This window comes from Asterias rubens, chromosome 15, assembly GCF_902459465.1.
Source record: "Asterias rubens chromosome 15, eAstRub1.3, whole genome shotgun sequence".
Lineage (NCBI taxonomy): Eukaryota > Metazoa > Echinodermata > Asteroidea > Forcipulatida > Asteriidae > Asterias > Asterias rubens.
Window position 1 is genome coordinate 3395660 of NC_047076.1, and position 21120 is coordinate 3416779.

Consider the following 21120-nt stretch of genomic DNA (forward strand, 5'->3'; position numbering starts at 1 on the left):
AAAGTCTGGGATCAAGGTAATGAACTTGACCTGAACAAAACGGTGACCAGGTCGGCTTCATGATAGGTCGGCTATAAAAAGTAGGGTGAGGAATTTCAGACACTGGACACTGGTAATTGTCACAAAGACCAGTCTTCTCGCTTTAGATCTCAACATATACACATAACAAACCAGTGAATTGAACTCAATTGGTCGTCGGAAGTTGCGAGATAATAATGATGATGCTTGATTTCGAGACCTCAAAACCTAATACCGAGGTCTCGAAATCAATGTCAAATATTTTGGTGAAAATGAACTTCTTTCTCGAAAACTGCGTTACTTCAGAGGGAGCCGCTTCTCACGTTACCGAGTAAGTTTTTATAATAACAATTTATTTTGAGTAATTACCAATAGTGTCCAGTGCCTTATAGCAAAGACATTTTGCTCAGCAGTATTTGTCTGCCCCCCCCCCCCCCCCCCCACAAAAAAAACAACAGTTTTATTGACCCAGATGAACAGCCTGTTATTTGAATAGGCCTGGGAAGGCTTCACATAAAACTTTCAAACTATCCGGCCCTTATGCACCAAATGAAACTCACAGAAACCCTAAATAGAAAAAATTGTCAAACAATCCTCCAAATGATTTATGATTTTCTATGATTTTTATCTTCTAGAGTTATAATTTATATTTTATTGGTTTTTTTTTGTAAGTGGCGGTTTTTTTTCCCTCGCAAAAATGTAATAGTTTTTAATCTTAACGAATCCAGCATTTCAGGCTTGTATTAAACTTCAATTGTATCATTGTATGTAACAAAGGTTTTTTTTTTCCCTTGTCATCGTGCGCGTGCTTGTTTTTGTTTTGTTTTGTTTTGTTTTGTTTTGTTTTTAAGTGTTTTTTCTGTGATTATACTTTTCATTTATGTATTTCATTTTTTCATATAGGGGCTATTTCTAATAATTATGGCTATCCTTGGTTTTTGTTTTAATTGTCTCTGTAATAATCATAAAAATGTTTGATTTTTGCAAACATGTCATTTCTAGCACACCTTTTGATGATACCGACCATGCTTTGTGTTTTTAAAACCGAAATAAAAATTTAAACAAACCACTCCGGCAGAATTTACAATTGGGCTTGCAAAAAAGAAAAAGTCTGGTGCATTGAAATAACGGTCATAAACTAGACTTCCCATGATGTACATTCGTTGCCTGCACTTTCTCATAGCACGATCGACTGTTTGTTTGTACGTGTGAACTCGCACAAAACAATTTACGTGCTTCGGAAGTTCGAGCAAATGCAGTCTTAAAACTGTTGTTTTCCTTCTAGTATTACTGATTTTGTGCTTCAGATTATTTGTACATCATTAATATGAATAAGTAATATATTTTGACACTTTGTGGCTACCAAGGAGTGATTAACGGTGTCGATTTGAGGAGAACTTTGCCGGTGACTTTCTTGACGAACGAGCCATCACCACTACTCCAGCTCACAGCTTAACGGTATACCGTGCAATCGAACTTTTCTACGGTTAGCAACTCCTAACCAACCACGGTAGTGAGTTAAAAGTCCGAGAACCAATTTACAATATGTCAGCTGAAGTTGAAGCGAGGGGTTTGGAAGCAGGGGGATCACAAGATGACGTAAGTTCGCCTTTTGATTTGATGTAATTATTGATGTTTTTACTTTAAGTTTTAGTTTATAAAATACATTATTGATATATAATGTGACTGTGAGTGTTGATTGATTGATTGTTGTATTTTTTTGAATATTTTAATTTTTTTTTATAATAAATAAATCAGGATTTAAATAAAAAGTGAACCCGTTGACTCAAATCCAAATAACATTGAATGATGGTTGAATGAGGGTGTCATCTATTATATACTCCTGGACCTAGAACTAAGACAATAGGCCTATCATGTGACGTGCTCTAAACCAATGAAAAGGCAGAATATTGGTAAGGGGTGTTATAAAACTTACTATGACTCATTCTAGGGTGAGGTTTCGGATCCGCTAAATCATGGAGATGATGATATAGCCATGTGTTACTGTTAGCGGAATGGACATAATGTCTAGGAGTAGTGCAATGTAGCATAGCATGTCTAGCCCACCTTGTTGCTGTCCTAAAATGGCTCTCGGTCTCATCACAGATGCCATTATCTACTTTGCGGCTAGAGGGATCGAATAGTCGTGGCCAAGCCAGTTAATGAAGTGTTTTTTTCTTCTCGGATTTGAGGCTTGTATTTTTTTTTTTAATGGAAATAAAGCCTTAGGGCCTTGTCACACGAGGCAACTTGCAGGCAACCAACTGCAGTGCATGCTACAGAACCACTTTGGTAGCAAACGTGCCATGTTTCAAACATTGTATTACGATCCACAAGAAAAATAGGTGAACATTCAAATGTGAATGGGTTTTTTTCATAGAGATTGCCTGGAACTGTTTGCCCGTAAATTGCCTTGTGTGACATGGCCCTTACAATGTACCAAATGGTTTGATTCCTCTCATGTGAGTCAGAGTGACCATGACAATATGTTGGGACAGAACCAGATTACATTTTTTCACTTGCGGTAGACATTTGTCACAAAAACAGACACTGTGCATGTTCAGAGTGCTAGTCCGGCTTGAAAGACATACCTGTGATTTATCCGGATTTTATCTGATTTCTATATCTCCTTGTGCCTTCAAAATTTCTTGGAAGAGGCAAACTTGCCAAAGCAGAAATGAAAAGACATGTTCTGATTTTCGGGGCCTAATTTCATGACTCTGCTTACCACCAAATCTGTGCTTCTGATAACCATTTTTCGCTTGCCAGGAAAGCGCAGAATTTCTGCGCTAGCTGTGTAAGCGTACAGTTCTTAGTAACGTGGAGTACACATGCACACAAGCCAAAAATGCCCGTGAAATAAGCTTGACGTAAGCGAAGAATTCCCTGCTTCCGCAAGCACTGATTTTTTTGCTTACGTCAGCAGAGCCATGAAATTGATCGATTTGAAATGATAGACAGTCTGTAAACCTCTGAAAAGTAACATTTTGTACTATGGGAGCTTCATTTCCACAAAGAGGAAAATGTGAACCAATCTTTTTGAGGATTTTTCTTTTTGTACATTATTCCCTGGAAAATGGCACACCCTTAAGACCTACAATTTGTATAACCACACTGAAAACCTTGTTCAGTATTTTCTTGACTGAAAACAAATTATTTCAGTCTCACCCTTGATGTGGAAACCAGGTAAAAAATTCTTAAAGCCTATGAAATTGGGTCCAGAAAGTCACTAAATATTTTAGTTTCTTAATTATTAGCCCCACCGATTTTGAATAGTTTCTCCAATCTCCCCTGCTAGCTCAATCAAAATTATGCATTTGTTTGGGCTCTTTCATCAGTCGTTATCTTTCCCTTGTATTTTATTTGCTTTTCTCTTTGTTCAATCTCATTTAGTCATTTAACAGTAACCAGCCAAGATTAGGTTCACGTCGGTTTGACTGGTTGGTGGCATGTCCCTCTCAATTTTTGCCTTGCAAAGAATGTCAAGCAGTATTTTTTGTTTTGAAACGACTTTAATAAATGTTTGGGTCCAGAAAGTCACTAAGGATTACAGTTTCCCTAATTACCAGTTTTGAATAGTTTCTCGCCTGCTGCCAGCCAAAATAAAAAAAATTGAATTTGCGTGGGCCCTTTCATCAGTCCTGTCATTATTTCCTTTTCTTCATTAAAGGCAGTGGACACTATTGTATTGGTAATTACTCAAAATAATTATCGGCATAAAACCTTACTTGGTAAAGAGTAATGGGGAGAGGTTGATAGTATAAAACATTGTGAGAAATGGCTCCCTCTGAAGTGACGTAGTTTTTGAGAAAGAAGTAATTTTCCACGAATTTGATTTTGAGACCTCAGATTTAGAATTTGAGGTCTCAAAATCAAGTATCTGAAAGCACACAACTTCGTGTGACAAGGGTGTTTTTTGTTTTCTTTTATTATTTCGCAATTTCGACGACCAATTGAGCTCAAATTTTCACAGGTTTAGTATTTTATGCAAATATGAGATACAGCAAGTGAGAAGACTGTTCTTTGACAATTACCAATAGTGTCCAATGTCTTTAAAGACAGTGGACACTATTGGTAATCACTCAAAATAGTTATTAGCATAAAACCTTACTTGATAACGAGTAATGGGGAGAGGTTGGTAGTATCAACCATTGTGAGAAACGACTCCCTCTGAAGTTACGTAGTTTTCAAGAGAGAAGTAATTTTCGACGAATTTGATTTTGAGACCTCAGAATAAGATTTTGAGTTCTCGAAATCAAGCATCTGAAAGCACACAACTTCGTGTGACAAGTGTGTTTTTCTTTCATCTCGCAACTTTGATGACCAAATTTTCACAGTTTGTTATTTCATGCATACATGTTGGGGTATTCAAGTGAGAAGTCTTTAACAATCGCCAATAGTGTGTCTCCAGTGTCTATAAAGTGAATCTTCTTTGTGCAATCTAAATCTCTAATAGTCGAGATATTCAGAATCTGTTAATTTTTTATTTGATATTGTTGGCATCTTTAATGTCCTCGAATTAGTAGAAATATGGTCAGAGTTTGAACCCAAGATCGGACCGAACGAGGACCCAGGCTTCATATAAACTCATGAAAGTCATATTAGCCACTCATCATACACTTACTGCTTCTTCTTACGAAGAAAGCAGGTCAGTGATATTTCTACTGAATGAGGTAATGCAACATATTGTGAGAATCTGACTACCTAAAAAGACTCCTCCCCGAAACCATGGTTGCCAAAAAATAATTTCCAATTTTCATTTTTAAGATTGTATTGCTTCTATTTTCCCTCAAAGTTAATTTTATTTCCACATTTTATATATTTCTCCTGAGTAAAATTTAAAGAAATAATTATATTTCTGTTGACATTTATGAGAAAGTGGCAAATCTTTGACTTGAAACTTGTATTAACTCCAGCTACTTTACAGTGTGGTCAGTATGCAGGACGTTTTGATGAATATTCATGTATGGTAATAAGTAACAGGTCAGTGAGACTGTTGTGTGTGTGGATGGTGTGTGGGCGGGCTTTGTGCACTGCATGCATGTGTGCATAATCACTTGTGTATTCAGTCGGCCAGCTGGTACTGTGTACTGCCGCATGCTGTGTAATGTACATTATGATGTGCATTGTAAATCTGTAATTGACATCTTGATTTATCGATACTAAATAAATTTTATGGATTCTCCTTTCAACTACAGGGACTTCAAGGAATGAAGGAATACAGACTTGTTAAAGACACAGAGCTAAGATTTGAAGTGGAAAAAAATGAGATTGTCCATGTGCAGGTGCTGTACCATATTTTGTTTATTTTAAATTTTTTATGAAACTTGCTTTGAGAATCACTTAAAGAAAAGTAGATTACTTTTATATTGTTCATCTCTTTGTTTATCCATAAAGCTAAAGTTTATCTGAAAAGAGTGAAGATGTTTTTGATAATGAACAAATACAAGTTACACTTATAACTGTAATAACTATTGTTTGGGTGACTAAATATCAGTTTGAAACCTTCTAAAAATTGTTTTTATTAATTTGTTCATTTGTTATTTATTTTATTTATTTATAATATTGTTTGTTAATCACAATGTTTTGCAAGGTTTCAGAGTACAAAGCTGGTTAATTGAGAATTTTTTTTATTTGAGCCTTACTTTAACATTATTTGATGGGTTTCAAATCCTCATATAATTTGTGTTTAAAGGCAGTACTTTTAGTAATTGTCAGAGACAAGTATTTGAGTTTCCCAACATCATGCGTTTTTTTTGTTTTACTGTGAACATTTGGACTTGATTGGCCATCAAAGTCGCCGGAAGAAAATACTGAATGAAACAGCATCCTTGTTGCATTGAATTGTGTGCTTTCAGATGCCTCAGAAAGGGTTCTCTCAATTATCAAATTTAGGGGGGAAAAGAATAAATTATCTCCTTCTCTAAAAGTACAATACTTTAAAGGGGTTGTTTCTAACGATGTTTCGTAGTATCACCAGCTCTCCAGTGCTCAATACCAAGTAAGTTTTTAGTGTCATTAATTTGAGAAATAATTACCAAAGGTATATCCTCCCTTTTAAGTTATATGATTGACTCCCTTCATTTACTCTGTAAAATTTGATACTTCTATTTCAGTTGAAAGAAGGGTTGGCGGAAGTCTTTGGCACCGAGCTCTTAAAGAATCGAACCTATAAGTTCACCGCATTGTCCAAGGTGGCTGTCTACACGTGGCATGGTTGTTGTCTTCATATATCCTTTTTTAAACGGGTTGCCATGGTAACTGGAGACCCAAATCCTAGTATCTTCGGAGTGAAATGTTGATTTGAAACATTGGAAACGTTGGGAAATTTAGAAGTTATACAAAGTGCTTAAAAGCCATTCGGATTTCATACACTTTCGGCACAGGTAAAAAAAAAAAAGTTCACAGAATTACAAATATCTTACATGGTTTACAGAAGGTAATGGTGAAAGGCTTCTCTTGAAATAGTATTCCATGAAATGCTTTAATTTTCGAGAAAACTTTAAAACAATTATCAAGTCTTGTTGTCGAGAATTACGGATTTATTTTATACGCACGAAACGTGCGGAAACAAGGTTGGGTTTTCCCCGTTATTTTCTCCCGACTTTGATGACCGATTGAGCCTACATTTTCACAGGTTTGTTATTTCTTAAATCAGTTGTGATACACAAAGTGTGGGCTTTTGGACAATACTGTTTACCGAAAGTGACCAATGGCTTTAAAATTGGGCGATAATTCTACAAGAGAACAGAGCTTGAAGCCCAAAATGTGTACTGCACTTGTCAGACTATTTTAACAAGACCACAATTGAAATGAGGAAAAACTAATACCAGTGGACACAGTTTTTATTATTGAACTATATTAATTTGAACAAATGCTGAGAGAAGAATTATCTCATTATTGTACTGAGGTTTAAGTATTCTTCACTACTCATCATAATTGAAAGATATTTTTCAGACTGAGAAAAGTCAATAATATTTGAACCAGACTATCAGCTTCTTCTCAACCATACACTCTTGATTTGCTGAGTTGTAGAACAAGCAGCCGTTCCAACAGCTTTATTCCATATACTGCACCTCTTTGGAATTCCTTGCCCGCTGCTTGTTTGATCCCTCCATCCTACAATCTAGACTGTTTAAGAGGAATGAATATCAAGTCATACCTTCAGCTCTCCTGAATTATTTTTCACATTTAACAATATTATTGTTCTTCTTGTAGCACTTTACCAAGAGTGACTTTTATTAGCCTTGTTTAGGGCAAACTTTCATAAATGTTTTTTTATTTAAGTGGTTTTATTATTTGATATCTGATATTAAAAAGTCGCATCCCCTTAAGGTGATCCCCTGTCTGCCGCTTCCCAGGTTGTATCGTTACCCGGGTGTGATCCCTGGCTACACGGCAGTTTGCGGTTGAATGGCTTCTGACAGGCACCCCCCCCCCCCAACAACACTATTGACTAAATAGGGAGACAGCCAACATAGGGCTAGATAGCTCAGTTGGTAGAGCCACATTAAACCGGAGGTCGTTGGTTCAAATCCCGCTCTAGTCAATTTTTCTTTGTTCAACCCAAAATCAAATGTTTTTTTTAACACAAGAATACTGGATTTGAATTTACTAGTCTGATGTTTAAAATCTCAGCCAGTGTAAAATTCATGTTTTTTTTTAGACGTCCAATAGATTCCTTAACCGTCCAATGCACTTGAAGGGTAAGACTGAGGTAGCGTACATTGCCAAAGATACCCCCATGACGACCTATCTGAACACACATGCAGCCTTGGAGCAGATGAGACAGCAGGCTGAACAAGAGGGCACAAGAGGGCCTCGGGTAAGGAGTTTAAAATCGTCATACAAAACAAGGAATTGCAGAGGTACAAAAATTTTGGCATGGAGCACTTTCGTGATGCATTGTTTTTGCAGTAATAATAATAATAAACCGTTCTTATATATAGCGCATATCACCGTGAGGTCCCTATGCGCTGTAAAAGGAAATCAACAATTTCACAAAGTAAACAGTGTATGTTTTCATCCAGGTTTTGAATTGTTCTGATGTCTCAGCCTGTTTAACAACCTCTGGAAGACTGTTCCATAATTGAACTGCTGCATATTGGAAAGAGCAAGAACCATATGACTTTGATAACTGGGGGAGTCACAGAGGGATTTATGTGAAGATTGCAGATTTCTAGTTGTTTTGTACTCCTGAACTAAGCTTTGAAGATAAACAGGGGCAATGCCATGGATACATTGATAAGTCGGAACCAAAATTGTTAGGCGACGAGTTGTAAATTGTTGACGTATACTTCTTCTCCCCTGACTTTACCTTTTAGGTGATGATTGTCGGTCCGACAGATGTTGGTAAAAGTACACTCTGCCGTCTGTTACTAAACTACGCTGTTCGAGTTGGAAGAAGGCCCACATTTGTTGATATTGATGTTGGACAGGTAAAGCTGAAACGTGTTGTGGCTGATCAGTTAAGAACACCAGACTCAAGCTCTGGTGTTTCCATAGAGCTATATATATTGACTAGAGCGCTAACTTTCTCTGCGTTTTGAAGCCACCCTGGGCGCAGACATGTTTGATGTGTTGCGTGACTACGGAACGATTTTAATTCACATTGGCACCTTTTTTTTTACATTCAGCGTGTGCGCTTACGTTCGCGACTACCCATTCGCGTCTGTCCGTGCTACGAAAACCGTAAGTTCGACTTGATTGACGTACTTAAAAAAAGTATACGCGCCTTTTAAACATGACGCACATGAACCTCGCAGTTTGTACACTCATCAGCAGATTTGCTGCATTTTTTGGTTCGATGACACATAGAAAAGAACAAACGCACTATCATGCAAATAGCCGTACAATTGCCGTACAAAGAGCTTTTGTATTAGTTTGTACATAAACATGGATGCGCCCACAAGGCTTCAAAACTTTAGTGCGCGTATAATGGGGTGTTAGCGCTCTAGGCAATATATATAGCTCTAAGGGTGTTTCTGATCAGCAGAGTTTTATCCTTTATCGGCGGCATTCATTTTGTTGTCAAGCAATATTTTCTAGTTCTAGTTAAGCAGCTCTATGAAATTGGGCCCTGGTGTTGGCTCTGTGTGACATTCTTCGTTGGTTTATTTTTGTCTCCTGACAAGACAATGACTAGAGCAAGCTAGTCAAAATGTTGAGACCAATTAAGAACTCACTCCGCAGTAGTGAAGTTTATAACAATCCACTAAAAGCTAAAGTAGTAGTCCCAGCCAATTTTTTTACATTCCCCCCAGATAGTAGTTAAAAAGCAGAACAGTTCTCTTTAGAACTGAGAAGTGTCCTGAATTCCGAATCATCTACTCCGCGATAGTAGAGTGTAAAGCAAGATAGTTTTCTGAAGAACAAAAATCTACCTGGCAAGAAGATACACATGTGGTATCCTAGATACACACATGGTATCCTAACCCTAACCCAATCCCTAACCTAACCCAAATATATTGATACCTCACCATGCAATGTCTCAAATCCCATTTATTTAAATTGTTGTCTTTATTTTATCCGCAGGGTGTAATCTCAGTTCCTGGTACCATTGGTGCTTTGCTGATCGAGAGGCCAGCCGACGTTGAGGAGGGCTTCTCGTTAGCCGGTCCTCTCGTGTACCACTTCGGTGCGACGACCCCGGGCAACAACATGAAGCTGTATACCTTACTAGTGTCCAATATGGCTGGGGTGTTCAACAGACGATGCATGAACAACCAAAAAGGTACGTGGTGTAGACTTTCCATCAACGTGATTTTCTCCATCAATTATGGAATTGTCTGTTTGAATGATCTTCCCATCAAGGGAACTCGGCAAACTCCCACAAAGGGATATAAACACCAAGCTGGCGACAGCCAATTTCCTCATACAAACATTGGTTTAACGTCTATGATTATGAATCACATAAATCAAGAAATTGTGATTCAGTAACGAGACGGCAATATTTATTCCAGTCATTGTGCAATCAGCAGTTAGCTTGGGGGATTCCAACCATCGACCCTGTGGTTGCAAGTCTTGCAGTCTAACCGCTTGACCACGGTGACTACCCATCCAACCGAGGAACTCAAACAGTGTCTCAGCCTTCAAACTGGCTCTCTCAAGACCCACCTTTTCCCCTAGTCTGTTGCTGGTCGACAGCGTCTTTGTTCTGTCTTGTTTTCCTTTTTGTCTTCAGCGCTTTGTATCCTTTGGCAATTTGGCACTTTATAAATACAGTTGTTATTTATTCTGTGTTGCTTCTGAAGGCAGCAACAGCTAATAATAATAATAATAATAATAATAATAATAATAATAATAATAATAATAATAATAATAATAATAATGCATTTATAATGCGCCATCTATCTAGTGTACAAGACCCTATTCCGAGGCGCAGAACAAAAAACAATACATACAACAAAAAATCAAATTCTCTAAACTTTAATGAACTTTGAACTCTATCTTGACCTTTGACATTTTTTAGCGGGTGTGAGTGGCTGCATTATAAACACCTGTGGTTGGATCAAAGGGGATGGATATAAGTGCATCACGCATGCAGTCAAAGCTTTCGAAGGTAAGGATTACCACCTGAGTAATAATATGGGTTTTTATATATAGCGCTTTATACACCCGAAGGGCATCTTAAAGCGCTTCCAACATCATTACCCCTGGTCAATGGGCCATTTAATTAATTCCTTAAACCATCTCAGCTCCCTGGGAAGTATACAGCCAAATATGTAGCGCACAACTTATTTCTTTCTCATTCCCAAAGTTTAAAGCCCACCCTGATCTTCCTAGAAAATACGCCCAAGTTTGAATGTTCAAAAGCTCCGTTGGATCATATCTCATGACACGTCTGACCAGTAAACCAAAATGTCTGTGAAATCTTTTTTTTTTTTTTTTTTAAGTTGATGGTGATGAACCACAATCCTTACAAGATAAATTGTAATTGGTGTTAGTTATCTCATTATTCATCTCGCAGTTGATGTCATCATTGTACTGGATCAGGAGAGATTGTACAATGAGTTGGTGAGGGATATGCCCTCATTCGTCAAGGTGGTGTTGCAGCAAAAATCAGGAGGGGTAAGTAGGGTGGAGGTCAAAAGTAAGGCACAATCTCGTTGCGAAGGAAAGTTTTGTAGGCATAGTTAGTCGACCCTAAGAGTGTGTTTTCTGCGGCTGTAACCAATTACTGTTTCAGTCATTGACCGGTGATTAACCAATGTCCAATTCAGTCAATCTAAACAATTATTGGTCATGACCGCGAAATTGCACCCCAGAACGTTCTGCTGGACAGTGACATTGTAACCAACTACAGGAATAATTCTTCATTAGGGACTTTTTAATGTTCAAATGGAACGCGTCGGCCGTCCAACGGACTGGTCTCTGTACTTCTGCAGAAATCTTAACAAAGAGCAGTATTTCGAAAGTTTCGACCACTTATAGCTCAGTGTCTTGCTCAAGAACACGTGTCTCGGCCAGAATTTTAACCCACACCCTGATAACTTCAATATCAAACTACTCTGCCTTGTCAAACTAAAAAATGTGTGTAGTTTATTACTTAAAGTCAAATCCCCTTCCAAATGATTCCTCTGCTGCCACTTCCCAGGTTGTATTGTACGCTAGCCACGCGGCAGCTAATGGTTGTATGGCTTCTGACTGGCACCCAGAACAAAGAAAGTGAGAAAATCAAGAGACCGCCAACGTAGGGCTTGATAGCTCAGTTGGTAGAGCACCAACACGTTAATCCATGTATCGCTCCAATCAATGTTTTTCTTTGCCCAATCCCAAATTAACTTGTCTTACAGGTTGTTGAAAGGACCAGGCCCTTCAGGACAAAAGTCCGAGACAGCAGGATCCGGGAGTATTTCTACGGGTTTGAGAAGTGCTTCTACCCTCACTCCTTCGATGTCAGATTCTCTGATGTTGAAATCTTCAAAATTGGTGGTAAGTTTGGTTTCCTTGGTTACAGTTGTCTTTGCTTTCTTCAGTGGATGTTTGACATTTGCTCACATTAGAACATTTATTTTTAAGTTATCAAACTGTAAAATATATTTTTTTAAAGACACTGGCCACTATTGGTAATTGTCACAGACCAGTCTTCTCACTTGGTATATCTCAACATATGCATAAAATAACAAACCTGTGAAAATTTGAGCTCAATTGGTCGTCCAAGTTGCGAGATAACAATGAAAGAAAAAACACCCTTGTTTTTGCTAAACAGCTTTATGAAAATGGGCCCTGATGCTAACCCTGTAAGCAGAGAATGGTGACACGGCAGAATTCATTGGGCAGCAGAGTCATAAAATTTGGCCACGTTTTGAAGTTGAACACCCAGCTTTACCTGTACATTCATTATTCACACACTTTTTTTGCAATTTGGTTACCCATTTTCCCTAAGTTTTTACTAAAAGCTAATTTTGTTTGCAATTTTTTAGCTCCAGCCGTTCCAAACTCTTGCCTTCCGCTCGGTATGACACCAGAGGACAATCAAACCAAACTTGTCGCCGTTCAACCAAGTAAGTTTTCTGTTTCCTGCTTTTGTTTGTTATTTTGTTTATTTTTGAAATCTTCCTATCAAGGGAACTCGTCAAACAAACACCAAGCTGGCAACAGCAAATCTCTATCCTCTATCATACATAAGCATCTATGATTATGAATTGCACGATTCAAGAAATTGTGATTCAAACGATCATACTTATTGTAGTCATTTTGGAATCAGTTGTTAGCTTGGTAGGATTCGAACCAACAACCTTGTGATTGCAAGTCCTGCGGTCTAACCACTAGACCACGATGACCTGCTTACACTTGTGGCGTGTCATGGCCGAGCAGTTAAGAGCACCGGATTCAAGCTCTGGTGTTTGATCAGCAGGGTGTGGGTTGGAGTCCCGGTCGAGACACTTGCTACATAAAATTGGGGAGGAAGTGCTTTCTGCTCTACCGGCCAGGCTTCGGACTGATGATACCCAAGCCTACATCTGTATGGACTGTAAAAGGGGTAACCCTGTTTCAGCCCAAGGAGTAGGTGGCAACAGCCTCTGTAAAAAAATTATTTTAGCTCACACCTTGAAGTGACCTTCAGGGCTTGTGTGTCTGGCGACTTGCATAAAAAAACATAATAAAAACATAATAATAGATACATACTACCATTAGGAAGGTCCCACTGCAGCGATAAAGAGAACGATAACGATAAGTCTGATTTCCTCTCCAAGTCTGATTTACGATTCATGTTGTTTCCCTCCATAGTTAAAAATGTGACACTTCGCTGCAGCAATAATTTGATTTTTTATTTAATCCTCAAAACCTCCAAAAATGGAGAAGATAAAAAGATTTATAAAAATTACATCAAATATACAGTATAAGGGTCATAAACATGTAAATAAACAAACAGGATAACCCCAACACTCTCGGACGACCCCCAGACCATCTTGACAAAGTTTTTCTTTTCATCAGGCAGCGAACTGTCTCACCATATCCTGAGTGTCAGCCTAGCCAAGATTAGAGATGATGATCTCATTAAAACCAACGTTGCTGGCTTCATATGCGTGTAAGTATAAACAAAAATGTAAAAGGCACATTTCCTAACTTCTTACAAAAGCTCCTTAACACCTTACAGTAATAAAATAATTGAAAACTGTTTTCTTTTCAAAAGCGCAATTTTTGAAATTGGAATAACCTCTCACACAATTAGTGCACGAACACTCCCTCTGTGCTTGCTGTAACAAGGTCAGAGTTCGAACGTCCATGTACAACCAAAGGCAGGATTTGATCGTGGCAACCTATTCCCTATATTTGAGGTTTAGTTATGAGTGGTTGACAATGCAATGCATCAGAATAAGTTCATCAAGCTATTGGTTGTTGCGCCGACACCATGATTGTTTACGCCAGACAGAAGTAATGTTTGCATCACAAAGATTTAATTTTTCTCTTGCTTAAACCACGTTCAAGGAATTGTGCCTTGCTCCATCAATATTTTCTTTGCTCAACCCTCAAACCCGTAGGAATACTCTTGGATCCTGCTGTCTCGGACTTTTGTCCTGAAGAGCCTGGTCCTTTCAACGACCCGTGACAAAAATTAAATTTGGGGTTGAGCAAAGAAAAAAGTTTGTAAATATAACACATGCATACAGCACGCCATTATTTGCAGTTCTCTGTCTTTCCCCTCTCCCTGCAGAACACACGTGGACATGGACCGCCGGGTCTTCACTGTGCTGTCCCCAGCCCCACGGCCATTACCTCGTCGATACCTACTAGTGAGCGACGTACAATTTATGGACATTCAACAGTGAAAGTGATCTGTATGCATTATTACCTAGTGAGTTTTGGAACTTAGGGGTCACTGGTTCCTCTAGCCATGGATGGTGCGACTTTTTGACTACACCATTTGTTAGAGCTTCCTCTGCCAAAAGGGATAAAACTAAAAGCTGCGATGCTATCAACGACATCTAAAGAGGTGGCTAGGAGATTAAGGGGTCAAACGTGACACAAAACCCAAGCTCTATTCAGTGGACAAGGCCAGCCTGCTGCAGCTCACCGATGTCAATGCTTTACCTCACCATGTATGAGCACATATTATGCGTATAACCCAGTGGGAAGGGTGGGGGGGGGCAGCTGATAAAAAAGTGGGGACAATTTTTGGCACAGCCAGAAGAAGAAAATATTGGGCAGAGAAAGCAACAAAAATTTCCCCTGGTATATTCTGTACTGATGCAGTTTTTATTTGTGTAAAATTACAGGCAAATCAACCCCTCTGCCCTTCTGAGCCAAATTTCATATTGCTGCTTAAAGGAACATTACAGAATTGGTTTTGCTAGCAAAATAAATTGCTGGCAGTGTAATCCACAATATACATAAACTGACAAACCTGTCGAAGTTTGAGATCGATCGGCCATTTGGGTCACGAGAGAATAGTGAAAAACCGATTACAAATTTTGCATTGCATCGATGCCAAAACAAAAAAGAATAAAACGCTCACTGAGCAATAAACTCAAAACGCGAAATTATATGATTTATTTCTCATCAAATATGCAAATTCAGACAGAAACATTTCAAGGGATGTTTTCTACTTTCATCACGATTTTTGTTTCTTACCAATTCTGTAACGTTCCTTTAAGCATAAATAGTAGCTAAGCAAAACAAAATTATGCTTACCAAAATAAGGTTACCAGCCAAACTACCATGTCACATATACAATTTGTAACTGGTATCTTGTTTATATCTACCAAGCAAAAACAATGTTAAGCAATGTTTTTTGCTTAAAGGGAAGGTACACGTTTGGTAATTACTCAAAACAAATATTAACTTAAAAACTTACTTGGTAACGACCATAGAAACATTGTGAGAAACGGCTCCCTCTGAAGTAACTTATTATTTCGAGGAAGAGGTAATTTCTCACTCAAATAATAAAAGACTTCTAGCCAGAAGTCTTTTATTCCTATCTGAAAGCACACAAATTCGTCCAACAAGGGTGTTTTTCTCTCATCATTTTCTTGCAACTTCGATGATCAATTGAGCCAAAATGTTCACAGGCTTGTTATATTATGGTTATGATGGGATACACCAAGTGAGAAGGCTGGTCTTTGCCAATTACCAAACGTGTACCATTTAAGCAGCTCTTTTAGAGTTGTTCCTTATACACCCATGTATGGGCGCTTGTGCCTGAGACACTATCAACATTCCTATGCTGCAGGAGGAGGATTCTATCTGTAAATATATAGGACTATTATCCTATTCAACTATTACGTACAGCTTCAACTGTGTAGCTGTGTTCTATACATTTTTAAAGTTAACTTTTTAAAAGGTTCAACGTTTTCAGTGAAGGTTTCACACTGAAGGTTCAGTGTGGGAGACTTTTTTTTTGGACGCTAGATGGCAGCAGACTTACCAGGTAAATCCAATGTTTTTAAAAAGCATGAACGTGTTCAGAGTTACGTCAATCATGGGAATTTACCTGCTGGAACTGCACCTAAGAGTCCTAAAGGTATCCACTACTCCAGTTGCCTTTGTAACATAAATGTCCGTATCAGGAAAATATTCTTTTTAACCATGAGACATAAAAAACATATTTCTCTTCTATTTTGATGACCCTTTTCTGAGAGAATGACAACTTTATTTTATGGAGAAAATTACTTCACTATGCAATCTCCCTTTATTTTAGCTAACAGGCAGTCCTTAAAAAATCTCTTGTAATCATTTTTAAAACGTAATTGTCATTACTGTCTATTTGCGTTTATTAATTAAGTCGGAACCTTCCATTGAAAACAATAAAAACACAATTTTAACAAATACAAATTTTGACCAGTTTCAGTGTGATTGTGTAAAGGACAACCCCCTCCATCTGCTGCAAACCCAACAACACCAAAAAAAAACCCGCCCACAACCTCTCCCATAATCCCCACCCCAACAAACCACGCGTCACACTTATGACTTTAAACAAGTGACAACCATGCCGAATCAAATACAGTGGCGCTACAAAATAAAAACCGCCAATACAGGGACATTTCGACAACATGTTTAGGTGCTTTGCTGTGTTGCGCTGATGACGAGTTATGACGGATGTTTTATGATGGGGCAAACACTACCGCCACACATGATAGGAAATTTATAAATAATTTGTTGATGTACTTCATTGTCTAATAAATAGAGTCCTCGTGGAAAGGGTACAAATTTGTCTTTAACCTCTCGTTAAAATGGTGTAAATTTCACTCGATCCGATACCCTACCAGTAAAAAATATATCAGCATCTAAAAAAACATCTGATAACATCATGCTGGCAAAAATGGGTATGTACATTTTTGCGCGGGAATGTTTTGGTTAACATTCGACTAACCGCAACTTACAAGCCAATTTACAACTTATAGTATTTTTTCGTTCACACTTTTCCTCAAGGAGAAGCACCAAGAAAATTAATACTCATTCAGCTTAGATGGGCATTGTGAAAAACTTAATAATTGTTTTCACTTTTATGCCCAACTCTAAAAAACAAAGTGATGTCACACGATCGCACTCTGCATCTCGGTGTCCACGATGAAACTGATAGTCGTTCAGCTCACCACTGCACTTCAAAGATGGATTTCAAAAAGTGGATTCATTTTGTTCATTTTACTCCATGAATTCCCAAGACGTAAGCCGACTCGTGTCCTAATTGCCAGACAAACTTAGACACATCCCTGATCGGTTCGTTGTCGGTATCCCTCAACGAGTAACCGATGTCTTTCAGCCATCCCAGCGTCTCCACCAACCCACGGGTGACGGACATTGTCTCCTTGCTGTACGGCTGGCCCAGCTTAACGTGGAGGTACTGGGGCGGGTTGGTACCGGTGAGGATCGCCTCTGCCCCGGCCAAGACGGCTGCTTCGAAGCCCTGTGCGTCAATGTGAAGGGTCCAGATGCGGGTGTCTTCCTTGAGGACGTCTTGTAGACGGATCATCTGTACTGCGTTCTCGTGAGACGCACATAGATGTGAGTCGTCTCCACCTACCAAATGAAGGAAACAGACTAAAGTAATGTGTACCGATATGCCCAAAAAAGGCATCAGGCCTGAGTGAGAAATTACCTCTTTCTCAAAAAGTACTTTACTTCAGAGGGAGCCGTTCCTCACAATGTTGTATACTATCAACAGCTCTCCGTTGCTCTTACCCAAGTAACGTTTTATGCTCACAATGATGTTGTGTGAAATCTTACCCGAGACAAACCGGCCGTCACCCTGGTTGCTTGAACTCGCTGAAAAGCAGGCCCTTCCGTTGAAGTTGCCGACCGCCATGTTGTGTATTGTGAACCGGTCTGTGGACAACTGGTTGAGGAAAACACTTTCTTTGAGTAAGAATGTATTTCGTGTCATCGGCTCGAAGACTATCACTTTATGGCCGCATGCTGAGAGACCTAGAGCCAGGGTACCTGATGAAATGATGGTTTCAGAAGAAGAACAAAATATGAGAAATAGTTGTAATCCAAGCGAACCAAAATCGATATGATAGAGCATTGTTATTAATTGTTGTTGTATCAATCTTTGTGTTCTCGCTATCAATTGTTAATTTTTACTATTTCCCCGAGCTTATCGCTCAGTGAGCGTTTTATATCGTTCTTAAGTCCGATTCATACTTCCTGCGAATGCGAATGCGAAGCGAATTTGACGTGAATTTGACGTCACACCCTCCTTTCGCAGCGATTATCGCAAGGGAGTAGAGCAGAGGGCAACTGCTGCGAATTGTTCGTTGCGAATTTGTGACGTCAAGATTCGCTTCGCATTCGCATTCGCAGGATCAGAAGTATGAACCGGGCTTAAGTCGTTGTCATGCAAAATCGGGTTTCACTATTTTCCCGTGACCCAGATGACCGGTCGATCTCGCTGAGATTACTTTATGTAGTCAACCATACACATAAACGCATAAACCTGTATAAGTTGAACCTATACAGGTTTATTCGTTTATGTGTATGGTTGATTACATAAAGTACTTACATTGCCAGCAACTGTTTTGTTGGAAGTAAAAAAAAATTCAACCCCTGCAAAGTGTTTCTCGAAGGCTAAACAAAATCATTAAACTAATAAGTTTCTAACTTCCTTTATTCACAACCGGTTTGTTCAAACAGTATATCTATAGCTATTGTTGATGTTATTATTTTGTTTTGGTGATGAAACCTAACAAGTGAACTTGAGCTAACTGTATAGTTCGCAAACCTGGCTGAAGAAACCTGTAAACACGTTTGTATATTGCTTAATGAAGCAAAACATTGACACAAGTCATCTTAACTGGATTGAGTGCCACAAGGACTTCTTTTCTTGGTTCTTGTTAAAGGCAGTGGACACTATTGGTAATTGTCAAAGAATAGCCTTCACATTTTGGTGTATCTCAACATATGCATAAAATGACTAACCTGTGAAAATTTGAGCTCAATCGGTCAACGAAGTTGCGAGATAATAAGGGAGAAAAAACGCCCTTGTCACACGAAGTTGATTTTGAGACCTCAAGTTCTAAATCTGAGGTCTCGAAATCAAGTTCGTGGACAATTACTTCTTTCTCGAAAAATAATATTAACAGAAGAAACAAATTGTTACATACTTTTGTGTTCAGATGCCTAATATCAAAAGACTTTAGGCCTGCAGCCTTTCAGTGTTTTGAGGTGATAAATTACCCTTTTCTAAAAAACTACGTTACTTCAGAGGAAGTCGTTTCTCACAATGTTTTATACTATCAACAGCTCCCAATTGCTCGTTACCAAATACATTTTTATAACAATGAATCAATCAATCAAAGGTCATTAGTTGTGTAGAGCGCAAACACCACAAGTTTGTTCCAGGGGCGCTGAGGCACAGTTGAATGGTTAGTAAGGCCTGCTGGAACAGGAGAGATTTGATTTTAGTTACTCGTAATAACTATTAGCATAAAAATCTACTTGGTTACGAGGAATGGATTTTTTAAACTTTGTTGTCTAACTCACCAACATAAGCGCCAATATCGACAAAGAAAGCATCACTTGGTGCTTTGTTCATCTCTTTGCACATGCGCACAATGAGCGGTTCCTGCCATCCACCTCTCTCGATCAGGCTGTGACTTATATACGGATCTCTCTCCGTAGGGTGAAGGGATACGACGTAACTCGGAACACTGGGGGAAAAGAATGAATAATTCATGAGTAAATTAGAATAGTTTTAACACATTTGAAATTATTTGTATGTTTGATTTTTTTTTCGGCACAAATTATTTGGACTGGATAGTTCAGTTGGTACGAGAGCCGTTCGTTTAATCCGGAGGTCTTTGGTTCAGTCCCGCTCCGGTTATTTTGTTATTGTTCAAACCCAAACCAAAATCAATGTACAATTATTCTAGTGAGAAATTGCTTCTTTCTCAAAAACTACGCCACTTTAGAAGGAGCTGTTTCTCACAGTGTTTTATACTATCAACAGCTCTCCATGACTCGTTACCAAATAATGGTTTTATGCTGATAATTATTTTGAGTAGTTACCAATAGTGTCCACTGCCTTTAAAACATTTATAAATTAATTCATAATTAATAAAGAATGACTATTATTACGATTTCATTTGAGTCCTTGCAATGACCACCGCACTCTCCTTCATAACATCCCAATGTCTTCCAAGAAAAGCCTTCAGAGTCTTCGGCACTATAAACACCTTATCCTTCTCTGGACATCTCGGGCATTCTGACTCCGGGCACTCCGGACACTGATGCTCCTCAGGGAGCTGGAGGGTGGTGGGTCGTCGTCTCCTCTCCGGCCCCGCGGGTCGATGGAGTCCGACGAAGGCTAGTAGCACCACGGTGGCGACAACGGCACCACCGAGGAACGCGGGGAGTGACTGGCGAAGTTCTCGGTAGCTCACGGAGCGCCGTAACCCGGGCATGGTTGATCTGTGGTTCTCACCCCGGCTGGACGTTCTGCTGCTTGACATTGGTCAGAGTTCACTTAAGTTCAACTTTGCCTTCACAGACTTGATCTCTTTCATCTCCAGGTCATCAAGTTGCTGAAACCTCACAACGGCAGATATTTGCCTCCTCACTTCTCGTCCATTATCGCAGAGTAGTTTTCTTATTAGTGCCTTATACTTATTTCAAACTGTCTTCTAAACAACATAAGCGGATCCGAAGGTCGCCCCTAACAATACGTTTGTGTGTAATACCCATTCAAACTGTGAACAGTGAAGAATACCAAGACTTTGTTGCTTTTGTGTGTGTATTAAATGTAATCAATAATTCTACTCTCCCTCATAATAGTAGTCGCATTAGAGTGGTTTCACATTGACAGTATGGTACACTATTATAATGGTCATTAATATTCAGAAGGTTTGAACTAAGTCGATTACAAGATGTTTTCGATTCAAATAGGGTGCGTTCGTTTAGCGATCCCTGGGTCGACCCCGGTGTGTGGCGGTTTTTTTTCCCAGGACAAACGTGTGCAGATAATAACCCACGTTCGTCCTGGAAAAAAAACCGCCACACACCGGGGTCGACCCAGGGAAGCTATACGAACGCACCCAAAGGCCATGGCTGTAGAGTAGAGTAGGCTGATGGGCCTGTGGAGGCAATGGCTGGGTTCCAGGCAATCTCCAAGAAGAGAAATCATTCACATTTGATCACACACAACAATATTTGCTTTTGGGA

General features: G+C 39.0%; 2 protein-coding genes across 2 annotated transcripts; one reads left to right on the plus strand and one right to left on the minus strand.

Annotated features, from left to right (window-relative positions):
• The first annotated feature begins 1207 nt into the window (after nucleotides 1-1207).
• On the plus strand, nucleotides 1208-14817 carry LOC117299779 (polyribonucleotide 5'-hydroxyl-kinase Clp1-like). The gene is made up of 12 exons (XM_033783295.1): nucleotides 1208-1617; nucleotides 5217-5303; nucleotides 6135-6248; nucleotides 7718-7843; nucleotides 8343-8456; nucleotides 9553-9751; nucleotides 10490-10579; nucleotides 10988-11088; nucleotides 11814-11952; nucleotides 12444-12524; nucleotides 13459-13552; nucleotides 14180-14817. The coding sequence occupies exons 1-12, from the start codon at nucleotides 1564-1566 to the stop codon at nucleotides 14292-14294; spliced, it is 1314 nt and encodes a 437-aa protein (XP_033639186.1). The 5' UTR covers nucleotides 1208-1563; the 3' UTR covers nucleotides 14295-14817.
• A 1847-nt stretch (nucleotides 14818-16664) lies between these two features.
• LOC117300212 lies at nucleotides 16665-20363 on the minus strand. The gene is made up of 4 exons (XM_033783940.1): nucleotides 20038-20363; nucleotides 19444-19610; nucleotides 17689-17901; nucleotides 16665-17481 (listed from the first exon to the last, which is right to left on the minus strand). Exons 1-4 carry the CDS (start codon nucleotides 20361-20363, stop codon nucleotides 17102-17104), a joined length of 1086 nt encoding a protein of 361 aa, XP_033639831.1. The 3' UTR covers nucleotides 16665-17101.
• Between the last annotated feature and the right edge of the window lie 757 nt (nucleotides 20364-21120).

Bases quoted from the DNA above. Each gene is read 5' to 3' on its own strand.
- LOC117299779 (XM_033783295.1), top strand. From the start codon at position 1,564: ATGTCAGCTGAAGTTGAAGCGAGGGGTTTGGAAGCAGGGGGATCACAA. The intron at 11,089-11,813 runs GTAAGTAGGGTG...CTTGTCTTACAG, and splicing joins TGCAGCAAAAATCAGGAGGG to GTTGTTGAAAGGACCAGGCC. The intron at 13,553-14,179 runs GTAAGTATAAAC...CTCTCCCTGCAG, and splicing joins GTTGCTGGCTTCATATGCGT to AACACACGTGGACATGGACC.
- LOC117300212 (XM_033783940.1), bottom strand. From the start codon at position 20,363: ATGCCCGGGTTACGGCGCTCCGTGAGCTACCGAGAACTTCGCCAGTCA. The intron at 19,611-20,037 runs GTAATAATAGTC...CTTTTCCCCCAG, and splicing joins GCAAGGACTCAAATGAAATC to TGTTCCGAGTTACGTCGTAT. The intron at 17,482-17,688 runs GTAAGATTTCAC...TTCATTTGGTAG, and splicing joins TGACGGCCGGTTTGTCTCGG to GTGGAGACGACTCACATCTA.